We start from the raw sequence: 27,413 nt of genomic DNA on the forward strand, positions 1-27,413 counted from the left end.
TCTGGATTATTTAACGTGCACTGACATCGCACAGCACAAAGGCATTTTTTGGATTGCACTATAATTTTAAGTCGTGTCACAGCTACTTGTCTAAACTGTACACTGGTCAAACTACCTTCGCGATCAAGTGTCACAAATGCTTTTAGAGGCTTCGAGCCTGCTATGCACTGGCAAAATAAGGCTTTCAGTGGCATCGCAAAGTGCGCGCGCGTATGAGAGACCAAATGACACATGATGTGCCTCCTTGTCATTGCCTATTTTTTTAATGACACATTTACCCACTCACCTGCTCATGTTAGCACAGATGAAGGCATTTTACAGTGCCCAGTTTGCTTTCCTTGTGCGTATGTGTGCATCTGTTGCATTGTTATGTTATTAAAGCGTAAGCATTGTATGGCTATGCTTGCAGTTTCGTGTCATCATGAGCTTGTCTACATGATTACGTCTGAACGAATGGGTTTATGTGAATAAGAATGGTGCCATCGGATAGAGCATCAAAAAATCTCGTACAGGAAATCGGGAGTTGAGGCTGGTTAGTTAGTTAATTAATTAGAGCCAGACATGTCCAAAGAGTGGTAGGGACCAGAGCAAAAGTGCTGCCAAATTTGAAAACGCCGGAAGTGTGGCACCACATGACCGGAAGTGTGGGCGGAGCAACGCGTGGAGCCAAATTTGAAAACGAAGCGCAGCACGAAGTTTGAAAACTCAGATGGGCAATTGATGTAACTTGATTAAGTAAAGCAATAATTGTGGTATCGATTAGGTATCGATAAGGTATCACCAATGCTTACGCATTTCTCCAATGCGGGTGCCGCAGTGATCTCCAACGTTTTTTTTATGACAGAGAAAGCCTCATAGTGTGCTTGGCCAGACGCTGGCAATGCTTTGCAGGCTGTTCTGACTTTAATGCTACCCTTACACAGCACAGATGAAAACTGACATCTGTGGGCAGGCCCACCAGCCAATATAGTTTCGCATGTTTATACCTCTCCTCCATCCATTACGGCTGTCCATCATAACCCACTTCCCTTCCGCTGTTTCCGCACAGCATAGCAGCAGGCCAGAGGATCATGGACCAGGCTGACCTTACTGCCTCCGTTTGTAAATAAATTACCTCTCCCTTCAAAAAGTTCAGAGTACACATCCTTAGTGCCACCGTGCACTAAATCGCACACATTGTCAGCAATCAGTGCATCAGGACAGGAAGGCTGACACCCGGCACTAAGTGGAGTACATCTCCACAAGTTCAGTTCATGCAACGAGACACCACAGAGGGCGCTCACAGGTTCTGAGGGAACGCCTAGAACTGTGTTTGCCGAGAGCTTGGATACCTGGCGTTCCGAATCTCCTGCTCCACACTGGAAGTTCTGCCAGAAAGGGAGCCTTCAGCGGTGCTCCTATCGTCGGGCTGCTGTGAGGAGTAAGTTGTTGTTGATACGTCGGCGCTGATTTCCCTCTTTGGCGTCGGGATGTATGTCGGGACGTAATCCACAGTTGACTGCTGATGCCGTGCTGTCCGGTTGACGGCCTCAGGGACGTACTCCTCGTAGCGCCCACGCGAAGGCCGCGCTGCGCTTGACGGCCCAATGCTCGATGGAATGTACACATGGCCTGCGTCCTTCTTCTTGCGTTTGTCATCCTGCATGCAACGCCAGTAATGCAGAAAAGCACTTCACCATGCAGAGGAAGACCCGAAAGCAGGGATTCAAAAGAGTGATCTTTCAGAGCGATAGCTCTATTCAGTGCAGAAACTCGAGTTTCAGTCAGTCTGTAGATTTGTCTCAGTGATTTCATAGCAACCACCTTACGTCAGATGCCAAAGCATACTATGGCTACGGCCAATGCGATCCAAATTCGGCCCGGAAGCGATCCAAGAAGCCACAAGTACAGTGATATTGCTGATGAAGTGCGATTTGCAGAAAGTTTAAAAGCCAGAAAATTCATATTCTGGAGAGCTTTGTAGTGGTCATAAAAAAAATGTGCAGCCCTGGAAAATTTATTCTGCAGTACATTAAAGTAGCTAAATATCAGTTTTGGGGCAACATGGCCGCTTATGTTAACCAAGCGGAAGCAGCAGACGCAAGGCAGCCAGAGAGATCACGTACAATGGCCGATTCTTACACCCGTGACATACAGTCACCAGGGGCCACAAGTGTCTTTGTCCTTTGATACATTTGTTTCAAAACACAAAAGTGCGCTGAACAAACACGTTTTTTAAGGATGCGGTGGTTTTCTGCAATACAAACAGTGATACCTTGGTTATACGACTTTCAGGAGCGTGCGGAAAACTGCCATACAATAAAATATGCAGCACGTATTCTGTCCATTAATAATTTTTTCCCCCAAGTATCACAACAGTGCCCTCGTTTTTGTACCGTGACAAGAGCATGCTGCCAAGAGGCGTTTCGACATCAACACGCCACCGGTGTGCACTTACGTCATTGTGCAATAAGTAAGAGATGTATGCGCATCGAAATCGAAGCTTCCTACAATGGGCAAAAAAAATATAGCTGCTCTGAACCTTTGAAGACATTTCGCAAGATACAGTATGACCAAGATAGCAACACGTCATTTTGATCATTTGCCTAGAACCTGTACTAGCCATTTGCAACAGACAGGAAAAAAACATTATCATAATGTTTGCTTGCTGTGCAAAAATTAAATAAGAACGCATGCAAGATGTCCACGCACTTCCTAAAGCGACATGTCACCCGCACGGCGATGGTTGTTTAGTAGTGCACTGTTCGCTTGGTGTCACTAGGCCTAACGTGCTCTGCAGTAACAACGCAGTGAAAAGTGCTTTAGAACTAGCCACACTTACCATAAACAGGCTAACCTTGTTATCGGCCTGCCATCAGCACTATGATCTGATTCACCTGAGTCTTCTAAGTATAGTTAATTTCCAACATGCCTCCATCGGGAGCAAAAAGCCAGGCCAGGCAAGAGCGAGCTACATAGACTGTGAATGCACACGCACACATAACTCTGAAAGACCTGGTGCACGCTAGAATCACGTGCGCCTGGTGCCTCGAGGGCATCTGCGGACATTTATTGGCGGCTGCTGCTTGTAATAAGCAGTGTAATAAGCATAGTGTACATTATGCTAAACTTTTCCGCTGCAGAAAAGTGTTATCTCTTTCATTCCAGACAGTTCCCACCAATTGTATGAAGTAGCATGTATGTAATTATGTGTCGTACGTATAACCTGGCCTTGTAATGTGCCGCCTCTTCAAAAGGCATGCCAGGCCTACACTCATTCATTACAAAAATGGAGGTTGCATAACTGGGGTTCTACTGCAATCTCCTAAATGTGCACTGTTAAAAAAGTGAGAATCACCCTCAAAACATTTTTGTTGTGAAGGCGCCCTTCAGCTACACTGCACTTACACTGTAACCACAAGAAAAAAATGAGCAAAATGCCCATGCCAACACCGAAGAGGGATGAACAGCTGAAAGGCTTCCGCAAAGTAAATAAGGCAATTGTTTCCTTGTAATCTGTAGTTGAACATACGAGGGATTAATCCGTAAAATCTTTGCAGGTTAGTTTAAAGAGAACAAACAGCTCTAATCTAATCCACAGCTGAGCTTCTGAGAGCTCCAAATTTAACTGCAATTCAGTGTCACTTGAAATGAAAAAACAGGCAAGGAGATGTCCACTATACAGTAGCCAATATTCTGACAAGTCGAACTCATTTCAATAATCAACTTTTTCTCACTTGCTAAACAAAACACTTCATTGGAATAGCAATGAATGCTATGTGACCAGACAATAAAAGCTTTTTCTTGGCTCCTTGTGAACCTTGAACATTAAAATCACCAACCTGTCTCTTTGGAGATGCTGGGTTGTACGAGAAGGCTTCGGACCTCGTTGGTGTTTGCCGGTAGGAGGGAACGTAAGAATCTCTTTGTGGTGGCGTACTCATCAACTTGGAAACTTCTTCGTCCAAAACAGCACTCAGGGCTGTCGGCTTCGAAGATGGGCGTTCTTCAGCGTCATCCTCCGCTGCCAGTTTTGCCACTGGGGTGGGTTCGTACACATCCGTCTCAGGCAAACTTGGTGGCGCTTTTTTCAACACACTGGCAGCTGGCGTGTCCTCTTCGGTTGCAGGTGACTTGGAGCCCTCTTGTCTGTCCTTCCCGTCACCATCATCGCTCTCGTCGTCGTCGAGAAACAAGCTCTTGCACAAGACGTTGTCCGTCTCTTTCTGCCGCTTGGAGGCCATCGACAAGGCTCGCGACGCCTCCTTCTTGCTCTGGAAGTCATCGAGACTTTCCCTCTTCGCAGCGCCATCGCTCTTTGAAGTATGCGGCATAGGCCTAACGTCCACCAGCTGAGTGGAGTCTGGAGACCGGCGGGAAGTTTCATCTCGCTGGTTCTTTGCCGAAGTGCCCTTGTCGGAGTCGTCCGAGTCACTGATTCCGCAGTCGGTTAACAGCTTTTTTAAGTTCGCCACTTTTGGTTTGGCCGTTTTTGGCTTCTCTCGATCCCTGTGCTCTTGAGTCCTCTTCGACGACGACGACTTCTCTTCCTTGCGTGTCTTCCTCGGCGGAGAGTGCCGCTTGTCGCGGTGCCTGCTTCCCTCCTGTGCAGATTCTTTCTCCTTCCCGCTCCGACTAGGCTTCGACGATGACTCCTTCTCCAACTCTGCCTTGTGACTGTGAGAGGTTGCGTCCCGCTCGCGCGACTCTTTGTGGTCGGACCGGGACTTGTGCTCTTTGTGACGGGACGAGCTACTACTGCTGCGCGATGATGAGCCCGGGTCGTGGCCCTTTGCCTTCTCTTTGTCTCGGTGAGACGATGTCTTGGACCTGCTGCTCTCCTTGGGTGGATCCGGCCTATCCTGGCGGCTCCAGCCAGGCTGGACTGATGGACTGCTGCCCCGAGAAGAACCTGCGGGCTTGCAGGCCTGAGTGGCTGAGATTCTGGCTTCTTGGTGAGCTGCGGCTTGAGACGCGTGCTTTTCTAGCACTGGCTGCGAGAGTGAAGCAAATTTTTTTACGTTTTCTTCTGCTTTGGATTCTTTCGGCTTCTCTGTGCGAGCAGATGGCGCAAGTCTTCTGTCGTGGTGCTTCAAAGGCTTGAAAACTTCACAAAGCTACGGAAATGGGAAAGGAAAGCCAACATGCAGTAACATGTGTTTGTCAACAGGTTGCAAGCTTTATTTTGGCCTGCATCTTTTCCTGTCAAATGTGGAAACCTCCAAAAGCAGACCAGAGCTTTTATGCCCTAATCTTTATAGCTTCTAAGCTTTTCAGATGAACTCAACAACTATCATAATCTCTAAATCCCTACAAAATCTTCACTCCATGCATTACGTCCCCAATAAGATCAAGCTAACGTCACCCAACGACATTAAAACTCAAGGACAAATTAAACATCAAAACTATAAACATGACACAAGTCTTCAAAGGTTGTAAAAAGGAATCTGGCCTGCTTACATTTTCACTTGCACTATTGCTTTCCGAGTCTGAACTGCTGAGGTGCCGTTTTTTCGTCTCCCTGCGGTCCAACCTACAAAGTCAATGAAATGTCAGCATGTGAGCACCAAGAGCTGAACGCAGCAAAAATGAGAGTTCACAAATTCCTCTATTAACCTGACTATAATAAGGTCAGTCCATTACTTTTTTTTTTAAACCACTGTCCTCACTTGGGGGTCGACCAATACGCGAATCGCGGTGAACGCAATGTGCAAACCCGACTACAAATGTAAAGGAGGAAGGCAGAGAACAATGCAGACGATGCTATCGCGGAAATTCGTGCCTTCTGCGTGCTTTAACAAGTTACTATGGCAGTTGCTACCGCCATTGCCATGCAAACGTTTCAAGCACCGTTTCTCTTCCAAATGAACCGCGAAGCGAGGCCGACGTGGCAATAAGCACGGAGGCCCATTGCACCAACCGCACGCGTTTGGAATGGTGCAGTGCCCGCCACCCTAGGTATGTCTTAACCAAACTTGGAAGCTGCCTCGTTAGCCTCATCGACAAAAGAAATTACTACTAGGTGCTCAGCTGGACCGACCACGTGGCGAGCCATGCCCATGGCCATGCCTCCCAAACGTCGGCGAGCAAGACCAAGAGCAGTCATCACACTCACGGAGACACCCTACAACTGTGTAGCAGCGTGCGAATTCAATGTAGCCGAATAGAAAATTAGATCCTTGCAGAAGAAGCGAAGGTACGTTTCTGCATTCGAGCTAGACCAGTAGACAAGACGAGCAACCTGCTTACGCCAACAGGCCACGTCGTACACAAGTCGCTCGCTTAAGTCCCGCTATTCAAATAGTTGATCGTTTCATTGTTGTTGGTAAATTACTGCCATTAACACACGTTACCAGTGACGCTATGGTCATTGAGGTTGTAGGCCGCACTTGAAAAGAAGGCGGTTTAGCTTGCCTCGCGTTTTTTTTTTACCGCACTGCCCAAAACAAAGATGCGATGAAGTCCCTTCACTGCCTTTGCGCTCAGCGCACAGGCTGCGCTGTCTCCAGTGGCCGCCGCCGACACTATTACGACACGCCGCGCTTGTCGCCTTGATCACATGCTCGGTACTTGTGTTTGTCAACCTATACGACATTTATCATTTTCCAGGTTCCCAAGGTTGGGGGGTCACAGCCAGTATTATGACCACACCCACAAATTTTTCACAAACATTTTTTTTCCCCCCCAGAAATGAAGTGCGTAATCGTATGAGTAACTGCGGTAATGCCAGAGTAACGCAATTCTGCAGACTTCACGAAATGGCCGCAAATGAACACACTAGCCATGAAACTTCAGAAAAGATTCTTATGCACCCTAGGTTAGCCTTGAAACAATGTAACTTGAAACTGTTTTCCTTAAAACTGAATCAGGGCAAGCATAACCACTGTGTCACACTGAATGCACCACCTTCTCTCGTATGCTCCACGTATATTTCGCCTGTCAGTGCTATAGCAAAACTATTATCCGGCTCCATCAAGCTGCTCTGAAAGCACTTGGCCACATAGATCACCTGCAGCCCGTGCTTACTTCCCACACTTCCATTATGGAGCAACATGAAAGGTGCCTAAGGCCAAAAGGCTACGTCACCACACAAAATTATAATTGCCATGGACTCATCATGCCATGCACCAAGCCTGTAAACCAATACAACCAAGCAGCACAGGTAATTGGCCCAATATTGGCCAATTACCTTTGCCAATTGGCCAATATTGGCTTCACTGTTCCTTTGTAGGACCGAAATTTGCCAATACATCCCCAACATTGGGCCGATTAGCTGTGCTGCTGGGGCATTTAGAACAATGAATGACAGATACTCTTCGCCTTAAAGGACTATAAACACCAAATCCTTCCTCGCATGCTTTCTTCTTTCAAACGATGCATTACACATTGGTATACACGGAGCAGCCCGTGGTATTCGCCTAAGACCGCTACATAATTTATCATTAAATTTCTTCATGACGCTGCTTCGGTTTCATCAACTGAACAACGGCCGATATGTGTAGCTGAACATTACGTCATGTGCGGTACGGAAAAAAACGGAAATATAATTACACACAAGACATTTGTTATAATTATTCTAGATCTTGAAGCAGGCTGTTTTAGGTGCTGTGGTGACTTAAAACTACGTATCAGCGTTTATACTACAGTTTTTCTGCGCATCATGTGACCTAAAGTTAAACTACACATCACAGCCATCGTACGGTTTATAAAACCGAAACAGCATGAGAGAAGAAATTCAATTATGAATTATTTAACGGTCGCAGGCAAATACCACGCAGTGATCGATGTATTCTAATGTCTAATGCATCATTTGAAAGAGAAAATACGCATTCAAATCAGGTGTCTATGAACCTTTAATGATCAGTTTTTTTTTGCAGTGTAGAGAGAGCACCTAAACCGGCTACAACACTCAAGTTTTTATGTAGGCAAGCAGGTTTTGCACACAAAGTGAAAAATAATAGCACCACATGCCTTTATTTCTCTACTGCATGTTGGTGCAACAGAGATCGATTTTTAATATTGCAGCTTACTCGTTTCCCGTTCAGACCGACCTAAAGTCATCTTAGGTGTCATCATGACATAACAGCAGTTCTACCCATGGTAAAATAAGAAGTTAGAAAGAAAAACAATGCTCACAGCCGCTTCAGCGCTGCCTTTTCCTCGGGCGTCTTTGGTCTGGGCACAACAGCAGGCTTGAAGTAGCCGCTGATTCCCCGCTGACTGTTGTTCTCGGACGTCTGGGTGTTCTGAACCTTCAGCGAAACAAGCAAGTGCTATAAGGAGGCTGCTCTCGATACCACAGCTGCCTCTGGGCACTGTGTGTATGCACGCTAGTGCTGCTAGAGTAGCACGCACCAAAAAGCACATTCAGAGTAAGGTTCCTACAGGTGTATGAGCATATGAACCACTGAAAGTTCAGCTAAGCTCAAGTAAGTTTGGATCCAGACAATTCAGTGAGCCTATGAACAGGAATTTGAAATCGGTGATTCACTGAGCCCAAGGGTTTACTTACTTAGTAAGCCTTGATTCCATGGAACTCGAAAACAAAACAAAGCCAAAATAATTCCTCATGCGGGGACCTTTCTCATCGATAAGTTCCGCAATACAAAATTTGTTTAATTCATGAACTAAAGCATAAAGTGTAGTTACCCTTGCCTCGAATGATCAGCTTAGTTATATGAAATTCAACTGACAGCCTGTGTACACACACAAAAAAAATACCCAACACATGAAACACGTGAGACATACCCTGTTCTGCTGAGCCAATTCACTGGCTGTCAGGCGCCGCATGCTCACAGTGAGCTCTGATTTAAGCACATTTTTACGTTGAAACATTCCGCCTGCGGAGGAAGGAAGTGGTAAATTTTTGTCAGAAGTGAACACACATCCCAAGGCTTTCAAGAAATGTGCAAAAGAAAACAAGACTGTCAGCGCATGTGACAATGCATGGCTAGTCATACCATAGTCCCTAAACTTGCCGGTCGGCTCTTCGGCAAGTTTGGCTCTCTTTGCATCCCACCTGCAGTTGTCCCCTCGTGGCCGCAACACGAACGAGCACATGCCCGGTCGCCTTTTCATGTTGTACGTGACCTTGATGTCACCTGTGCGAGAATGGCACACGAACAGAAGCATTTAAATGCTAAACTATGTAAAACTGATGCAAACATCACATAAGAATATGTCAGATTACTATCACGTGAATGATACGTAAAGTTACGTAAAATTCTGTCGGAGATGAAAGCTATGGTACGCAGCTCCACTTTCTGTCCGAGTTCCAAAGGCACCAGAGGCCGCGTGGCCACGTATGAAAAGTTCTTCCCCGTTTCACAGCGGTGTTACAAGGGTGGAACTAAACAGTCAAAGTTGACAACAGCTAAAATTGCAGGTCAGGAAACCAGCAGTCTACGCAGCACAGGTCTTGCTGCAAGGCCCTAGTCCAAATTTTCATTAACACGATTACATCATGTGGGGTCTGCGCCCTCTTTTTAACCTCTAAATATTTATTTCGCTTCTGTCCCCTTTGGTTGCAACAACTTTACATGCACCCCGCCGCGGCGACTCAGTGGTTATGGCGCTCGGCTGCCGGCCCGAAAGACGCGGGTTCGATTCCGGCCGCGGCAGCTGAATTTCAATGAAGGCGAAATTCTAGAGGCCCATGTACTGTGCGATGTCAGTGCACGTTAAAAAACCCCAGGCGGTCGAAATTTCCAGAGCCCGTCACTACGGAGTCCCTCATAGCCTGAGTCGCTTTGGGACGTTAAATCCTAATAAACCAAACAACTTTATATGCTGTTTCATCATTTGTTCACAGCATGTTTCACGCTTTATGCATACTGTAACTGCGTAGCGTTATGGGTTTGAATCGGGCGCTGGAATAACTTTTAAATACAACTTTATCAGCAATAAATGAATCTTTGGCTGCTGGACAAACATCAGCGCACCCAGAAAGCACCACACAGTTGATTTTTCCCAACAGCAAAAGTTGGAAGAAGTTGTCCTCGCTGATTCTTTAAGGTGCCCCTTCGAGGGTGTGGATTGGGGGGAAGGGGAAATGTCATTACCATAATGCTTTTATTTTTCCAGCTTTTATTATAAAAAAGAATAACTGGCACCCGTGGCCTTCCCATGGCAAATTTCTTGCTCGGGAAGATTTAAACCTGCACAGGACTAAAAGCCCAGCGCAAGTGGGTGCTGATATACAGCACCACCCATCTGCACATGACATCAACTGCCACTGGAATACCGTATTTTCCGGTGTATAAGACGCGGCTTTTTTCAAACATCTTGCTAGTGCGTCCTATACAAAGATGCGTTTTATAAGCATTTTTTTTTTTTGCGAGTTCAGAAATTACTCAGATTCATTTTCAGGCTATTTTCACCGAGAAAATAACACTACCAGTAACGCACATGTAACACGGTTAATACTTCAACACCGGGACCTCCCTGCGCAAGTTTTTTAGGTGAACTTTATCATGAAACGGCAGTGATGACGACTTCCGAGATCACAAACATATGGCCGTTTTGGAGGCCCCAAGCAAAAGTAATGTGAAATGCCAAAAGGTTGCGGCAGTTGCGCTTCTCGTCATTGTCAAGACAAGCCAAGACAAGCCGGCGTTCTTTTTTAGTCGCCCTTTGCAACTTTGTTTGCACCGTACACGTAGTACGTACGTAGTGGGAAGGAAATGCTTCAATCACGTTGCCTCCAGAAGTGGGCGAACTTTTTGATAGCGCATCCAAAGATGAAGACTTGGAAGGTTTTAAGTATAAATAAAATGTTGTTATGGGCATAAGGAGAGTTGTTTCATTTTTCTTTCTTCTTTGCTAAAGCGTGGGCAGCTATGGCGCAAGTGTTGCCTTTTTCGATCACTTAGCATTGCTTAACAACTTCTCACAGGTACGGTGCATTTTTCGATGGTCACGCAAGCGTGTTTAACTAAACCTCACTAGCCTAACTGGGTAAATTGGGGTGCATCTTTACACGGGTGCGTCTTATATACAAACTTTTTCAATGACATCCTGCATATATGGCGGGTGCGTCTTATACAAGGATGCATCTTACACACCGAAAAATACGGTAACTGACTAGCTAAAGTGCGCGCACATAAATGAACTTCACCTTCGGCCCACTTCTGTCAAGACGCTGAGCTCTAAAAACAAGTGACGCCAAACCTACAGCCCAATAATCTATTATGAGTGCCAGTGGGCTTCAAGAAAGCCCGTACAGTGGAATGCGGCTCACCATATGTCAAGTCGCCATTTACGCTTTCCACTGCTCCAGGCTTCAGTGACAAAATGTCCGGCAGTCTCTTTTCAATGACGCTCGACAACTCTGCTTCCACAGCCTGGAGACATATGAAACAAGCAGTCAGTGCCTGGCCAGCTTTCGGGTGTGTAGTGAGATTGCTGCGAAGCGAGTGCTACAAGCACAGTGCAACCACAACAGCCAAGACAAGAGCAGTCGCAAAAAAACACACAGGACATACAGGCACCAATTACCAACTGCTTTTTTAGTGACCATCCAATCATGCTATACGTATCAAGCCAAAATTCCAATGCAAAATAAAGCAGACTGCCAACTGCAATAAGATTGAAGTTAGCAGTGAGAAATGCAACTCTGAGGTTAAGACGCAGCAGCCTTTACCACGTAGTGAGAAAATAAGCTCAACCACAAAATTGAAAGATACACGTAAGCTCAACCTTAAGGGTATGACATGATATCGTTAATGGGTTAATGCCCATATATGCAGAATTGGTCGTTCTCTGCTTTACTTTCACAGATCCCTGGGAGTCCTCACACAACTCCTGGCGCAGTGGTGCAGCAGTTAAGCGATGCGCCACCGCCCTGCGATGGCAGGTGCTGCCACCGGTGGGGCTTGTGCGAACCAGGTTGCTCTTCCCGAGCAACCTCTCATGACCAATCATTAATTTAACTGCTATCTGCCACGGTGGTCAGTTTGCTCACAATCCGGTGGGCAGGTTGCGATGATGTCATAAGGTCACGTGACCTAGGTGCCCCACCTAGGTTGTTTCTTCGGGGATGTTTCGCTAGCACAACTTAACACGCTCAACAAAAACACTGCATGCCCTTATTGAGTTTTAACGTGGTAGCGTTAAAGGCCCTGCTACCCAGAAAGTCTGGCGTCGGCATTGTCGGCGTAGTGAGCGAAAAATCAAGAGCATGGCTCTGGCAGGTGGTCCCCGGAGAGCAACCTAGGAGGCAGGTGGGTCATGCAGGTCACGTGACCTTGTGGTGTCATCACAACCTGCCCACCAGATAGTGAGCAAACTGCCCACCGTGGCAGGTGGCAGCTAAATTAATGACTGGTCGCTCGGGAAGAGCAGCCTGGGCTGCACAAGGCCCACCGCTGGGAGCACCTGCCATTGGAGGACAGTGGCGTATTGCTTATCCGCTGCACCACTGCGCCAGGAGGGATATGAGGACTCCCAGGGACATATGAACGAAAAGTAGAGAATGACTTTCTGCATATATGGGAAGTAACCCATTATGCTATCGCGTCATACCATTAAGGCGAAGCTAAGTGTGCCCTCTAATTTTTTTTTTTCTTGGCAGGGGGTTGTTATCTGGTTGCATAATGATGTCGCATCACCCTGCCCCACAAATCATGCTTCTGGAGACAGCTAGCTTAACAAATAAACCAACAGTGGAACACAATTATGCAGTCACGTTTTGCGCACAAAAATGTGCTAATATAAACACAAGTTCTATGCAGCCTCTGTTGTGCACTTCACGTGTTCACAGGACAGGAAAAAAAAAGCTTGTTATCACTAGCCCATGCTAACTGCTACTTGCGTGTGAATGGTATCAAACTTTCTTCTGAGAGAAGGGTTCATCGGCGACGTCAAGCGACAGTGCCAGGATGTACGAACTGGTTCAGATGCAGGTAATTCGGTCTACTGCGTCGAGCTTCCAAATATGAAGGCCACTTTGCTATATCAAAAACTTTTTAATCGTAAAGCTATTTTTGCCTAAATGCGGAACACAGGTCATGACATCAATTCACACGATTAGGAAACAGCCACACGCATTCTTATCATACAAAAGATTATAAAGACAAAACGAACCTTCAAGCGTTCTGTTGACATCCAATCTGCATTTGGCTGTATGAAGCGGATCTGCGTGAAGACGGCGTTTGACGGTCCGACCTGCAGACAGAATGGAGCACAGTCAGTCGCCGCATGTGCCAACAATATGCGAAAATCAAAACGTCCAGACGTTGCAACGTAAAACGCCATGACGCCAGAATGAAGCTCAGACGCGTCCCGTGTCACACTGAAGGCAAGAGGCTTTTCAAAGTCAATTTTTTGCGGGGGCTAAAGACATAGCGCGAGAAAACAAAAGCGTGTTGTTGTTGTTTTCTCTACTAAATACACAAAACTTCGCAATGCACAACAGTGCAAAACAACGTCGGAGCCAGTGTCGATCCTTACGTGCATGAACTTTGATAAATGCTCCATGGTGGTGCAAGTCGCAAGAAGAGCACAAGAGATTAGAAAGGCGCTGTTACTTCGATTACACTAAAGTGTTTAATACTGCAACAGTTCCTACTCGCGCTCACTGTCAGCAATGGCCATGCCATGCTGTCAGCTCAGCTGCTAGAAACAAACCAAAGCAAATAAACAAGCAAATAAACGATGGACACGGCTACAGCTAATTTTAACTAAGAGCATAAAAGTTATACTGTAACGTCAATATTCACTTGGCTCTTTGAAAAGTTTATTTTATTTTATTTTCACGCATGTTAGTCGCATTTAATAATTATTTTTGACATTACGCAGCTACGCTTGGGTAGACGAGACTGAATCAACGTCCGGTCGTAGATGTCCGGTCGGTTCGATTTGTTTTACGTTCTTCTAGATAGGGCACAACTTGTGAATTAGATTGCGTCCATGCACTGTCATATCAGCTAACTGTCACGAGTGCCAACACCACCGGGAGCGAAAAAGCTTCCTTCAACCGGGATTTCGTTCGTTAATTCGTCCACGACGAGGGAAACGAGAGGACGTGGCTACGTCGAGCTTCGCTGCACTAGCAGCAGACGCCGTACGTCAACGATGTCTTTGCCGATCCGCGAAATGCGTTTTGGTTTACACTAGCAGTGAATGGAATTAAGAATTGGCTTGTACTGTTTCCTGCGCGGTTATGTAGTCTGTCAACGTGTAGTTTGTGAATCGCGATCTCAGTTCGACTCACTGTCGGCGGAGAACTCGGTGACAACTGATGTCTCTCGGATGGTCACGGCTCACTTCCTTTGCGCAGATGCTGCGTGGGAGTGGAATTCCTGGCGTGGTATCCGACACTTCCTGAGACATGGAGAGGCGCCGAGGTAAGGAGTGCAGTGGGCGTCGAGTCATTCAAATTGCGTGTCTTTACCGTTGAAAGAGAGAACACTTCGCTGCTTCATTTTTCTCCGTTTCCTGTGGACGTTGCCGAAGGTCCCAGGGCGCATTATTGAGTCTCTTGACTTGATTGCTTATAGAAATGCCCGAGGGACATTGTGCTGTGAAGGTGTTAACCAGCTCGGTGCGGCTCATAGGACTTAGCTTAAAGCATGGTTACTTATAACTGGTCACCTTGCATAACGCGCTAAAAGCGAAATTTATACAGATCGTTTCCAACCTTTGAACCTTGTATCCTTTTATTTAAATCTTGTGGGCACGAGAAACTAAACGCCTTGCACGCACAGCTTCTTTGGCACATGTGTTTACATTTATGCATGTATATGTATGTGTGTATGTAAGAACTGCATGTATGCGAGCTTGAGCTAGAGATGTGCCATAGATTCATCGTGAGGTAAAGCAACTTGAAACACAAATACCTAACTCATTAAAAATTTTCGAATTATATGGCTACCAATTCATGACTTGTGTGTAAATCTGTACAGCTTATACCATCTTGATATGCAAAGAAGTATCTGTGCATATTTGCTGTCACATTTAGGTTTCGTTTGTCACGTGTTATCACGACAAGCAGACCAGAGCTTTCACGTGGTGGTTCTCACCCTGTCATTTCCAGGAGGATCAAGCTCAAACGGGACTACGGTCACATTCACCTCACATCCATCCATATGGCTTGCAGCCCGTCTTCCATCGGTGGTGTTGTGCTGTGTGGCTACATTTGTGCTGACGTTCGTGGCCCTGCAGCAAAGTGACCATGTCATACGGCAGCAGGACCAAGATGACGTCTTCGGGTGGCTTGACAGCGTCGGTCTCGGCTATCTCAAGCAGCTCATATATGACCATGGTGAGTTGGAGTGCAGGAACTTTAAGGCGTCTAACCAGCTTGTTTTATGGGGCGCTTGAAATGGTGACTACACGGGCTCTTATTGCAGAAGGCCAATGGAGAAATTCGATTGATGCTTGAGAGCGTACGCTGGCATCAAGAGCCAAACCTTCCTGCGAATGTTGTAAGTCGGACTTGAAAGTGAAGAACGAAAAGCTCGTATAGCCCCAGGCACCATGCAATAATTAGATAGCTTTAGTATAGTGTATTGTAGTGTCCATTTGAGTTTCCACACCCAAAGTTGTTATGGTACGGCGTGCAACTCATCGACAACAGTTTTAGTGGACCATAATCACCACTTCAACCGAGAAATGCAAAACATTGTGGTATCATCTACAATAATCAAAGCTCAAGGCACCTAATCAGTGACATGAAAGGAACATTGCTTGAAGGGTGCACTGCAGAAAGTGTAAACTATGGCAAAATATAATGATCACTTCTGCAAGGAAAAAAACACTATGCACCGAAGAGCATAAAAATTCAGGGGGCACTTTGTTGACCTAAAGTGCGGTGAGGCGAAAGCCTTAAGCACGGTGTTGCTGCTTGTGTCACTGATGCGTTGTCAAGATGTTAGGCTTCGCCTCTAAGAGTGAAACATGACAGCATCTTGCAACGCTGTCAGGGAGTCCATAGAATGCCATCACCCGTTCGGTTCTATGCCTTGCTCGTCAGCAAATTGGTTTTTGAGGAAAGGAAATGTATCTGTCTCGCATATCTCGGTGGACACCTGAACTTCGCTGTAAAGGGAAGGGAGGAAGATGGGAGTGAACGAAGACACTGTATTCACTAGACGGGCCTTTGTTCATTCCAATCCATCGAGCTGGCATGGCGGAGTGGATAGCATGCTCGGCTCGCACTCCGGAGACCGGGGTTCGATTCCCGAACTCGGCGAATTTCCTTCTCGGTTTTATTTATTTATCTGGCCTGACTGGAAAGGTTAATTACGCTAATTGGGTGAATTAACCAGTGAACTAAACTCATTCTTACTTACTTTGAGCATCACTATACGATCCCTTTAATTGGTTGCATGGTTACTAGCCAAAGTACAATTGGCCCTGTTTGAAATTCGCGCTCTGTGACGTCAGGACCGTTTCGACCAATTAAAAAGCGGGACATTTCTGTCGACAACACCTGCTTAGAACGATGAGGCAATAAAGCCTTAAAAATAGTGTTTTACTGAGATCTGGTCAAGTGGTGGGATGCACCGATAAAGGTGAGGCTTCACTGCAGGATGTTGCTTCAGCTTGTTTTAGGCAATTTCCAATACCAAATTAAAATTATAAATTTTTATTTGATTGATATGAAGTGGTTGATTCTGACAATATGAAGCAAGGTCTTTTTATTTCCACCAATATCTCATCAAGTTCACAATGAGTTCAAGCAGGGGAGCAATGTGCGGAATTTGTTTTTTCTTTTTATCTGAAGCACCGTTCCCAATTTCATGTGACGAGCGTTTACTTAAATTGCATGTGTGTTGGTGAGTCCCAAAACATTTCGTCTAGCATCACAAATACGTAATTGATTCTTCTCTTCTATCTAGTGCACCGGCCCCATGATAACCGTGCTAATTTCATTGTGTTGTGGGTGAACCAACTTTTATCACCTTTTTGACATAATCATATATCTTCAGCTATTGTTAGCCCCATTAAGAATTCTGATCAAAACAGCTCTTTGTGCAGGAGAGACACTATGTGCTCACAAAAGAATACTATATTTTGCGATCGGGCAGTCACAAGGCAATCAGTTTAACACGAACCATGCAGTACTTTTAACATGACTGTTTTTCTGTGATTTCATTCACGTTTTGCTTGACAGTGGCAATACATATTTTCTGCACTTAGAAGAGCTGCCCCTTTTTAATGCGAAAGCAATATGTTTCTCATCGGCAACGAAAGCCGGCGTCTGGCTTAATTGTGCAGCAGCGGTGGTCCCCAAAACCCCAGATAATGTCACCGTGGGCTCGCCTGACGTCAGCAGTAGACGGTAAGATAAAGTAATGACCAGAAATCCGGTGATGTCATCAGCAATGAAGAATAAAATTTATTCTAAAGGTGCGGGGAATTGAGCCAGGGACCTTCAGATTGCGAGGTGAGCACACAACCCATAGGCTGCAGCATCACGTGCTTCTTGGCGAATAAAAGAACCTAGTGTATGTGTTTTCTTATGACTGTATGCTAGTGAGGATGTGTATCATTATAAAGGAAGGACTCTTTAGTGAACATTGCAACAGAATCCAGGGGGAGACAATGGGTAATCTTAATTAGTGCCTTCCATGATTTTTTATCAGCTAGGGACAACACAGCATGATATCAGTAATAGGTTTCTCTTTTGTTTGTCCATTGCATATAGTCTAGAGTTCGACAGGAAATCATCTGCTCGTATTGCATGCTGATAAAAAACAATATTCAATTATCAGGCTTATCTATTTGCAATATGTGGTTCTGCTAGCGTTTACCAATACCCACATATGAGTGCCATGTATGATAGGGCTTTATGTCGTCAACAAGTCTCGGTGAGTGGAGCTAATGGCTATAAATTCCCAATTTTTATTGGTATCAGAATATTAAAATATGTTCTGCTTGAAACAGGGCTGCTTAAATTACTTCCTGTATTTTTTTTTTTGTACATATACGTGATCTTGGCACCACTTGAGTTTTATTCCTTGTAGTTCACGAGCTGTTCAATAATTGCTGGATAAATACTGCTGAAACCATCTAAACATGGGCATTAAAGCCACTTTGCAGAAGTCTTTATGCTAAATAGAAAGCCAGTTCTTCCTTCATCATATTATGGTTTCACTCATTTCTTCTGCCAGAGAATCATAAGATATGCCGTGCAAGGGTGTGTTCATTAAAAATGTGATAAATGTAAATGAATGGTAGATGGTGCTGTTCTGACTGCTTATGTTTATGTATCAAATCAAAGCAGGCTTTCTTTATCACTTGCTGACCTGGTCATAAACACGGATTTCTTTCTCGCTTTTGTGCTGGGTTTTAAGGGTTCTTCTAGGCTGCTGCTGGCATGTTAGAGTGCCAGACAAGTGTGGCTCGCCATAAGATCGTCACTCAACAGGTTGCACCACATTAACCCATATATGCCGAAACTTCAGCAATTTAAAAAGAAAGTTTTAATTTTCGATATAAAATGTTTATTTCTCTTCTCAATTCAGAATCATCCTTTTACTGGTGGAAATATTTTTCTCAACACCGACTTTTGAGCTGTCCTACAGTGGAGGATACTAGACAAATCCACTACCTGTTACAAATAGTTAACCTTCAGACATTTGACGTTGACTTTAAAATCACTTTTCTCATTACATACTGTGGTTTCCTTATCACAGTGTGCGAAAATTATTTGTTTTTCTTGCAGAATAACAATGTAGTCGATGGGATTGAATTTAAAGAAATGGCTTGCAGAGAAGACTGGCGAATCTTTCTCAACGCACAACGCTGAATGCACACAACACAACCCTCGCACAGGAAAAGTTGAGATCCTCTTGAACATACGCTAGCGAGCTCAAGCTTTCACACAGTAAACGTTCAGAGTTGCTGCACAAAAAAAGCAGTGTTTTACATGTAGGACGCTAGCCATACATGGGTTAAATTTTCAGGGGGTCATCTGGAAACACCATGCATGTGCCTGACTTGCCATGTGGCTTTCAGCCACGCTGGCTCAACCCCGCACTCTAATCTAAAGATTAAAATCACGATAAAAAAATGGAGTAAAGGCAAATGAGCATCCACCTTAGTCTAGTTGTGCAGTTACGAGGGGGAGAGCTATACGCAGCTTGTACTGAACCGAGAAGATGCACCGGTACGATGGCTCCCACCTCCTCTCCTCCCCACCGTGACAGAGAAGGCGTGGGAGAGGGAAATGAGAGAGAATGGAAACCAGTCCAGGGAAAGGCACTGGTGAACAAACAACAGAGTTAGTTGGTATTCGGATGCACAGCTGCCTACTTCTTTGTCACTGCTCTGCACACATGCCAAGGAGCTTTCCGAAATCAGTCTAGATTTTTAAAAAAAATCATCCTTTTCTTGCCTGTGAATCTGGGAATCCACCACTGGGCTAGGGCAGTCACCCTGCCTTTAATGCTAAAAAAGGTAAAAGATAAAAGTTAAAGGCAAGCAGGCATCAAAAGGCCAAAACAACTGACACCTCTAACAAAGCAGCAGCAATTTTGACTCAGTGTATTTGGGGGAATACCCAAAGGCGGAGTGCACTTAAATCAGCTGAATAGAGTCAGCAAATTTCTGGTTAATTTTTAAGTTAGGGGCAGTTTCACTTCACCTGCAAATAACTGAGATGGCTCTGTGCAGCATGTTTCCTTGTAGCTGGCATGGTGACTGACTATTTGTTATGCGGAATTGGCATCTTTATGCATTTAAACTGTTTAGTGTTCTTGAGCTTCACTCAGCTGTGGGGATATCTGTGGTTAGGGAATATATTTTATTGTGACAGTTTTTCTTGGTAAGAATAGCCTCCGAAAGTTATTGCTACTAATTGGCGAATATAAAAAGAGACAAAAACTACGGAACCATTATCACATTTTAAGCTATGAGTGTTTCTTCACCAGACACCCCAGGCATTGTGCCTGGCATGAGTGAACTTTTTTAGCTGAACAATTCTTTTTGAAGAACGTTTCACTTCTGTTAAATTCGTTCGACAATATTCAGCCTGAGGGTGAAGGATCCGCGAGCCTGCGAGAAATTTGTATGAAGGAAAAAATTGGCCTCTTATCTACTGCCGTGAAACTTATAGATTAAAATCAGGACAGTAATAACAGCACTTAGACAAAAGTAGGTAGCTTGCTGTATAATTCATCATTATACAGCAAGAAATTGAACCAACCATTTCCCGCAGCCGAGACGGACGCCCAAGCCACTAGGCCTCCTGTCGCCTCCCACACTCTCTCCCTCTCCCATTTACCTCCCTCCTTTCCACTTTGCCACCTGCCAACCGAGGCAGGTGGCGTTGTGGATTAAGACAATGGCCTGAAACCAAGTAACGAGTGAAGAGTGAACACTCTAAAATGGCAATATATAGCGAGAATATGTTTGATTGCACCCTCACTAATAGACACCTTTAGCATACCGTGTGTCTTGCTACCGTTACCGGGAGCCCGTGCGCCGTCAGTGCGCATGCGCAGGTCGCCTTGAGGGCGCCAGATGGCGCCGATACCTGGCAGCTGCGCGCGCGCGCTTGCCGCATCGTGACCAATCAGCGCGTGCTCACTGGCGGTGGGCGGTCTCCCGGTATTCCGGATACGGAAACGGTAGCGCCGTGCCGCCCACCGACCTGCGGGCAGCACCCGCTCGATACGCGCTGCTAGGCCTAACCTGCTTCGCAATGAAGCCGCAGCGGAGGGGGCTTTGGAAGTATAAGCCACTGCCTGATGGAATAATGTGCAGTCGGTTTCCGCAACTAATTCGGCAGCAAGGCGAACGATGCACGCCAGGCGAGAGCCGCCGCTAGGCTTTAATTGTACGTGTTGGCTTCACCGCGTGACAGTGATGTCGCGTGGAAAAGTACGAGACGGAAGCCCTCCCTCAATTACACTCCGCGTTCGTCTCGTCACGCTGTTTCACAGCCCTATAGGGCGGCCAGCGAGTGTCTAGGGCCGCCTAGCCGATCAGTTTCTGCGCATTAAAGGGCAACTGACTACGGTCTGGACACTTTAAAAAACAAGCCCACTGCATAGATGAGGCATCGAAGATAACCTCTGCAAAATACTAGAGCCATGCGCGCCCGAAAAGCTGTAAAAATTCAAATCAAAGCCCGCTCGTTCTTTCCTTCCACAAGCAAACGTCCACGCCCTCTACTCTGGCTCCCGAGCCTTTTTTGACGTCATACGGATAAGTTTCACTAAAGGCATTCCATTGGTGCATCGTTCTGACTGACGGACGAAGGGTGGGCGTAGCCGGGGCGTCGCGTCGTCTGCGCACGCTTTTCGCAGCGCCTTCCGTTTTGAAACATGCCTATAAGTAGTAGTAGTAAGTGGTTTTATGAAGGGGGAAAAAAAAAAACTTAGGAGGGAGCATCCGACGACAGCCTTGAACCCTGGTCATAAAAAGTAAAAGATAGTAAAACGGAGAGAGTCGGTTCCCTCCTCCCTCGCCGTGATCACGCCACGAGAGAGCCCTCGGCGTGCGCGCTCCCTCCTCTAATTTTTTCCTTCATGCAAGCGCCCCCATAACAAGGTTTTAGTTACTTGTGCCAGTTCATGTATGCTTCAGCGTGTTCTGTGCGTATGCCCTGTCGTGTGTAGTAGAGCCTTTCCCTCGTTAGCGCACTCGACCGCTCCGCACACACACCGCTTATCGTTCGTGTATCTTGCCTACGCCTCGACTCCGTTGAACGACATGAGCTTAGGAGCGGAGAAAAGCCACAAACACACAAAACACATAAACACACACGGGGAAAATCGAACGGGCGGTTGCCGGGCCCGCGTTTCGCCGTGTGTTTCGAACAAAACCGACTCCCGCCCCTCCGGTCGTGAAACGATGGGGAGGTCTAAAAGGTGGCTCGCTAACTGGGGCTGACAAACAGATGTATGAAAGGATGCGCTGGCTAACAAGTTTAGGTGGTCGAGCCGATCGCGCCGCGATCGTTCAGTGTGTGGATAAAATGCAGCGACGCTGTTTCATCGTTGGATGCGCACGCAGCGACTGGAGTCAAACCACGATCCGGCGCAGATTGCCAGGAGATTATGAGTTGAGTCGTGTCTGGCTCCAACGCACCGGCCTTCCTGACACACCTGTAAAGAATGTGGCTGTTTCCGGAAGACACTTCGCTCCGGACGACTACGTCCACGACCAAAGGAACTGGGGAGAGGAAGGACAAAGAAAAAAAAAACGCGACGGAACACCGCCAGGAGACCCAAATAGCAAAGTAGAGAGGGTTTTAAGAAACCCGCCGCTCCCCCCCCCCCCCCCCCCCTCCTTTCAAATAGACCGGGTAGCAAAAACCAAGAAAATAATTGTTTTCAAGGCGGAGCCATGACGTAGACATGTGATGTACTACCAACACCCAGAGGGTGTTGGCACTACACCAGACACTACGCCTCCGGCTAACATCGGAGGAGTAAGGGAGATTTTCTCTTACAACATTTGCGCCTTGAAAGGCAGACACTCCCGAGGCCCGCTAAGGGTCTCAGTAAATCAGAGGAATGTCACCTTCGCAGGCTACAAACTATGTCTTTCAATAATCCAGCTACGCTTCACGCCATTGAGCCCGAGTCCTTTTCGGCACAGTGCAAATTTTGTGGCCAGAAGGCAAACCTATACCATATGGTATGGGCGTGTCAGAAAAATGACAGCATTGACAACATAAATCAGCCAACGCGGGAGGGCTGCGAGGCGGCCCTGTCCAGCTCGGACCTCGAGGAACAACGAGCCCTCGTCGCCAGAGCACGGGCAGCGGCTTTCACCAACAGCGTCCCGAACTGGGGACCCGATCAGCCTTCCCTTCAACTAAGGCATTGTGGCTTTCAATAAATTTTTTCATCGTCATCTTGCGGAGCCTACTTGACGAGGCGCGAGAGAGAAAAATCTCGAGGAGGGAACGGAAGGAGAGGAGCATGGCGAAGTAGCTTGATTGCGATGGCTGTAACTACGCTATTAATGAGTCTTTTGAATAAATATATGCGGCCGCGCCTTCCGGGGACCACGCCTCGCTAGCAGAGAGGTAGAAAATATTTTCGACCAGAGGGTAGTCATTTGCCCTTTAAAAGGGATCAAATAACGCGTTAGGAGAAGCGGCACTTTCAGGGGCGCGGCGCGCCGTTCGATTTATATTATAGTCTACTGAACGCGAGTTCGATAACCGCAAACATACTTTATTGCGGCATTTTTCCAGGGGGTGTTCTTACAGTTCGATATAAACAATAGCTCGATATATTCGGGTTCCACTGTATATGGCTAGCCTGAAACCAGATGTGGACTCCGCTAAGATGGCAGTTTTTAAAGATTTTTTCTTAAAACAAACACCGTAGGCAGTGATGGGAATGCTGCGCCAATTGCGCCAATCTGCGCCATTTCGATAAAGCTGCTACATGCTGCTCCAAAAAGGGGCCTTTTTGCAAAATTGCGCCAAAGCTGCGCCAAAACGAGCCGTCGCCAACGTCAGGTACTGCCCTGTGAGGGAACTATGCTTGCGACTGTTGTCCGCCATTGAAGTCTGAGAGTAGCCGGTAAAATCCAATACGATCCAGTTCTCAGTCTTCGTCTAGAGTGCTCCGCATGGTTTATAGAGGAGGTCGTGGCTCACAAGCGTTTGCGGGACGGCAGGCTGGAAACGCTGATTGGTCAAAAAAATATGACGTCATAAGCGTGACGTCATAGGTCACGTGATATTTAATGACGTCATGTCCGGTTGGGGACAGGCATGTTTTCCCTAGATTTTCCCCCGCCACCGCTCGTCAGCGGACGGGGCTGCTCGCGAGGAGCCGAGAGGCGAGGAGGCAGCGTGCACTGCAGCGTTGCCTCCTCGGCGTGTCCCCGTCATGTCTTTCGACCCGCCGCGGTGGCTCAGTGGCTATGGCGCTCGGCCGCTGATCCGAAAGACGCGGGTTCGATCCCGGTCGGGGTGGTCGAATTTCGATGGAGGCTAAACTCTAGAGGCCCGTGTACTGTGCGATGTCAGTGCACGTTAAAGAACCCCAGGTGGTCGAAATTTCCGAACCCCTTTCACTACGGCGTCCCTCATAGCCTGACTCGTTTTGCGACGTTAAAACCCCAATAAACCATAAACCCATGTTCTTCAGTGCGCGCGCGAGATTAAAAAGCGCACCTGTCGCGCTGCGCTGTCACACTGCATGCCTGCTTCCGTGCATTTCTTGCGGACTCCTTTCAGTCATACTTAGCTATACTTTGACCAAAAGGCTTCTTAAACAGTTATTTCAAGTTTTATTGCTATGTATAAAGAATATGTTTGTAGCAGGTGCGTGAGCCCGAACAAAAGAAAACTGTTTTTATTCCCCTTCAGTATTCCTGCTTATCGAGACGAGTATTTATATGTTGCAGTACATCTTTTTTTCAGGCATCACAACTGATGTTTCGATGTGTTTGGTAATTGACTTCATTGTAGCTTCATACTTGCACCATTTAAACTCTGCACATAGCTCTTTTTTCACAAAAGGAAATGTGATTAGGTTTCTGAATAGAGCTGTGCACGGGCCGCAATTTCGAACCCGCGCCCGGCCCGGGACTTAACCTACCGACAGGAAGCCCGGCCCAACACTGAAGGACCCTGAGCACGCTCGTGCTCGGCCCGACCTGCAAAGCGGCGACGACACAAAAAGAGAATTTCAGGAAAATGAGTTTATTTCAATGACATTCAAATTTTGACCTCGCATTCCAGATCACAGTTTGGGATTATACACAAGACACAACGCATAAAGGTATAGATTTATCACTCTAAATATGCAAGTTGTTCATTGATGATGGCTTGATCGAAACAAGAGCGGCGCTCTTTCATTACGAATCCTGCGGCGCTGAAATTTTTCTCGCTGCTTGAATTGGTGGCCGCAACGGCTAATACTTCCATAGCAAGAGAAACGCTTGAAGTATGAAGGGGAATGACAGACGTGGTGTCGTAAGCCATGGATGGCGTGCCACAACAGGAAGACTTTTTGACTTGTTAGAGGATAAGCGAGCAAATAAACGACAGGGCGGCGCTATACTGCGAATGCCGATGTGGCCGCGACGTCCCTGCTTGTACTATTCACGGGAAGGCACGGTGCTGTGTTCACTTTGCTGACAAGCGATTACGGCGAAACGCACCACTGCGCCAGAATAGTACAAGCTGAGCCGTAGTGGAGGCGCCAGTGACATTCTTCTAATGCTTTTCATGTGGTGCCCCCCCCCCCCCCCCCTCCTTCGCTCTCGCCCGCGACTATTGTCCGTCTCCCCGGCCGGAACCTGCCGGGTAGGCGGACAAGAGAGAAGGCTGCCGGCTCTGCGGTGCGCTGCGAGTGGCGAGTGGAAGAATTTAACCTTTTCCCGATGTGCTGCTGCAGCGCTACTCCGTGACCCCGCGACCTCGCGTGCGCCGTACGCAGCCCTGCCTCCGCTTCCCAGAACCATCCTTTCTTCTTACAAGGCGCCCAAAACTGGTTGCTTTGCCCCAACGTTGGTACTTGCTAGAACGAAAAATGCGTTTCTAGCCCCAGCTAGCTTTTTTTTTTTTTTTAGCGTTTGTACTATCTTCCCGTCCTTGTACATGCCCTCCTGGATGGTCTAGACACAAATCACTTCCTGCTGTGCATGCAAGACGCCCAGCGCCTGTATTCTGTGTTCCGAGTTCTGTGTCCCCGTCTTTTGCGCTGGTTTTCTTTCTACAATCGTGAACCAATTAACTCGCCCAGCTCTCCACTCTACTGGACCAATAAGGCATCAAGCTTCACAGTGCACTAGTGTTATATCTTACGCTACATATTTTCGAATTGTTTTTGCTCGGCATACACGTCTTTCATTTGCTTAGGAAGAAAGCAGCGCAGTCAAGAAAGTTACTCCCTCCTGCCAGCGAAAATTAAAAAAATGCGGTTTTTTCAGCGCCAGTATAAAATCTTTGCATGCTGACGGCATGTTGAAATTTTCGTTAATGCACCGTAATAATTATCTCATGAAGCCCCAGCTCTTGTGGCCCAGGACGAAGAGTACGATGATTTATGGCAATATTTGAGGTGCATTTATGAGCCAAGTTCTTAATGCTCTAACGTTCTCCTAAGCAAATAAAACTGAAAATTGTGATAATTTTGATAATGCTTTATGGAGCTAACACTACCAGGACGTGGTAAATAAACAAAAAATAAATTCTTTGATAAAGGCCTGTACGCTGCACTTGTGCTGCTCATTTATTTCATGCTGTCCATTGTCTCAGTGCAGTGTCTTCTTTGATATGCATATTTCTGGCTCATTACATACTTTGCTTCGGTTCACAATTCTTCTTTTAGCTATATTTCATCCACTTTCCTGCCATAATCTCTATTCAAACGTAATTTGTGTAATTTTGCTTTGTCCGGGCTCCTGCAATGTTCTTTTTATTTTTATTTTATTTAGAACATACTGCAGGCCTACAGTAGGCCCAAGCAGGAGGGGCGAATACATAATATATGCAAAAAAGAACAGGTTTAGCAAAATTGAAAAATGTTAAATACAAGTTGTAACACAAAATACAGCAATAAATACAAGGCTCAGATGCAAAAGTATATATGAATGATGTGAAGACCTGTTTCAAGCTGTTGCACTATAATTCAGTCTAACCTCCTCGATCACGATCACCTAAGCCTTTCCTTATCTGTTGCCATACTTTTTTATGGAAACACTTAAAAACAAAGCACCATGATCTATTTCAGTATTGTTTTATTTGCCGATCTAATTTTTTCGAAGATAACATGGGATACCAACTCCCCTTTAATGTCCCCGTTCTCGTCTCGAAGTCGCGAATTTTTAGATGTGCGCTCAGTATTCTCGTTAGTGCATTTGTGCTCACAAGGGACTATAACAGCCAACGCGGCTAATACGCTAGATTTAATCCTGACAAATCGATCTGACATAGTCTCACCTATTACATACCTGCCAGGCATCAGCGACCACTTGCTAATGCACTATGACATTAATCTAGCCACTCCGAACACTAACAAAAAGAAAAAAAATAATAATACGAGACTACAATGGAGCAAATTTTCAGGCGATAAATAATGAACTATTTTTTTTATCGATGCTTTCCCATAGCTTTGGTGTCCGCAGCATTCAAACCAACTGGAGCATGTTCACAGCTATAATCACCCAACTCACAGAACAATACACTCCTGAACGCACTGCTACCACCCACTCAATAGCTCCCTAGTGTAATAATCACATTAAACGTTTATCTAACAAAAAGAAAGCCTCTACCGCATCGCAAAGTTCTCGCCAACTAGTGAGCGATCGGACTTCGTATTCAGCGGCTTCCAACATGTATGTTCAGGCGCTCAAAAGCGCTAAAAGCACTTCCACTCACATGTAACCACCAATGTCAAAAATTCTGGCGGGTCATTAATCCTTCCACCGACGATAGTTTTGCGTTATCTGACCCGTTAGGCGACCTCATCCCTTCCGACGTTCGCGTCACGATTCTTAACCGCGTAATC

At 46.2% G+C, this 27,413-nt stretch overlaps 2 protein-coding genes across 6 annotated transcripts in view; one reads left to right on the forward strand and one right to left on the reverse strand.

The window, feature by feature from the left end:
* The window catches only part of LOC149332204 (uncharacterized), a 27,022-nt gene extending 13,407 nt beyond the window's left edge, over positions 1-13,615 (reverse strand). For 3 of the 4 annotated variants that reach the window (XR_016285134.1, XM_089557131.1, XM_089557132.1), the window contains exons 1-9: positions 13,429-13,615; positions 13,063-13,143; positions 11,219-11,321; positions 8,940-9,080; positions 8,728-8,819; positions 8,116-8,231; positions 5,440-5,512; positions 3,822-5,096; positions 1,332-1,639 (exon numbers count right to left, since the gene is read on the reverse strand). Coding sequence is in view for 3 of the 4 variants with exons in the window: in XM_089557131.1 (XP_089413257.1) it covers positions 1,332-1,639; positions 3,822-5,096; positions 5,440-5,512; positions 8,116-8,231; positions 8,728-8,819; positions 8,940-9,080; positions 11,219-11,321; positions 13,063-13,143; positions 13,429-13,455 (2,216 nt within the window). In the remaining variant the exon portion in view is untranslated. The remainder of the gene's footprint in view (positions 1-1,331; positions 1,640-3,821; positions 5,097-5,439; positions 5,513-8,115; positions 8,232-8,727; positions 8,820-8,939; positions 9,081-11,218; positions 11,322-13,062; positions 13,144-13,428) is intronic. The other variant, XM_089557133.1, reaches the window with a different exon arrangement.
* A 204-nt stretch (positions 13,616-13,819) lies between these two features.
* LOC149332205 (apoptosis-resistant E3 ubiquitin protein ligase 1) overlaps positions 13,820-27,413 on the forward strand; it is a 98,926-nt gene continuing 85,332 nt past the window's right edge. The window contains exons 1-3 of one of the 2 annotated variants that reach the window (XM_089557137.1): positions 13,820-14,041; positions 14,258-14,324; positions 15,014-15,241. In XM_089557137.1, the coding sequence (XP_089413263.1) occupies positions 14,309-14,324; positions 15,014-15,241 (244 nt within the window). In that variant the 5' untranslated portion in view covers positions 13,820-14,041; positions 14,258-14,308. The remainder of the gene's footprint in view (positions 14,042-14,257; positions 14,325-15,013; positions 15,242-27,413) is intronic. The other variant, XM_089557138.1, reaches the window with a different exon arrangement.

This window comes from Amblyomma mixtum, chromosome 8 (genome assembly GCF_055824585.1).
Source record: "Amblyomma mixtum isolate Tamu chromosome 8, ASM5582458v1, whole genome shotgun sequence".
In the NCBI taxonomy this organism is placed as follows: Eukaryota; Metazoa; Arthropoda; class Arachnida; order Ixodida; family Ixodidae; genus Amblyomma; species Amblyomma mixtum.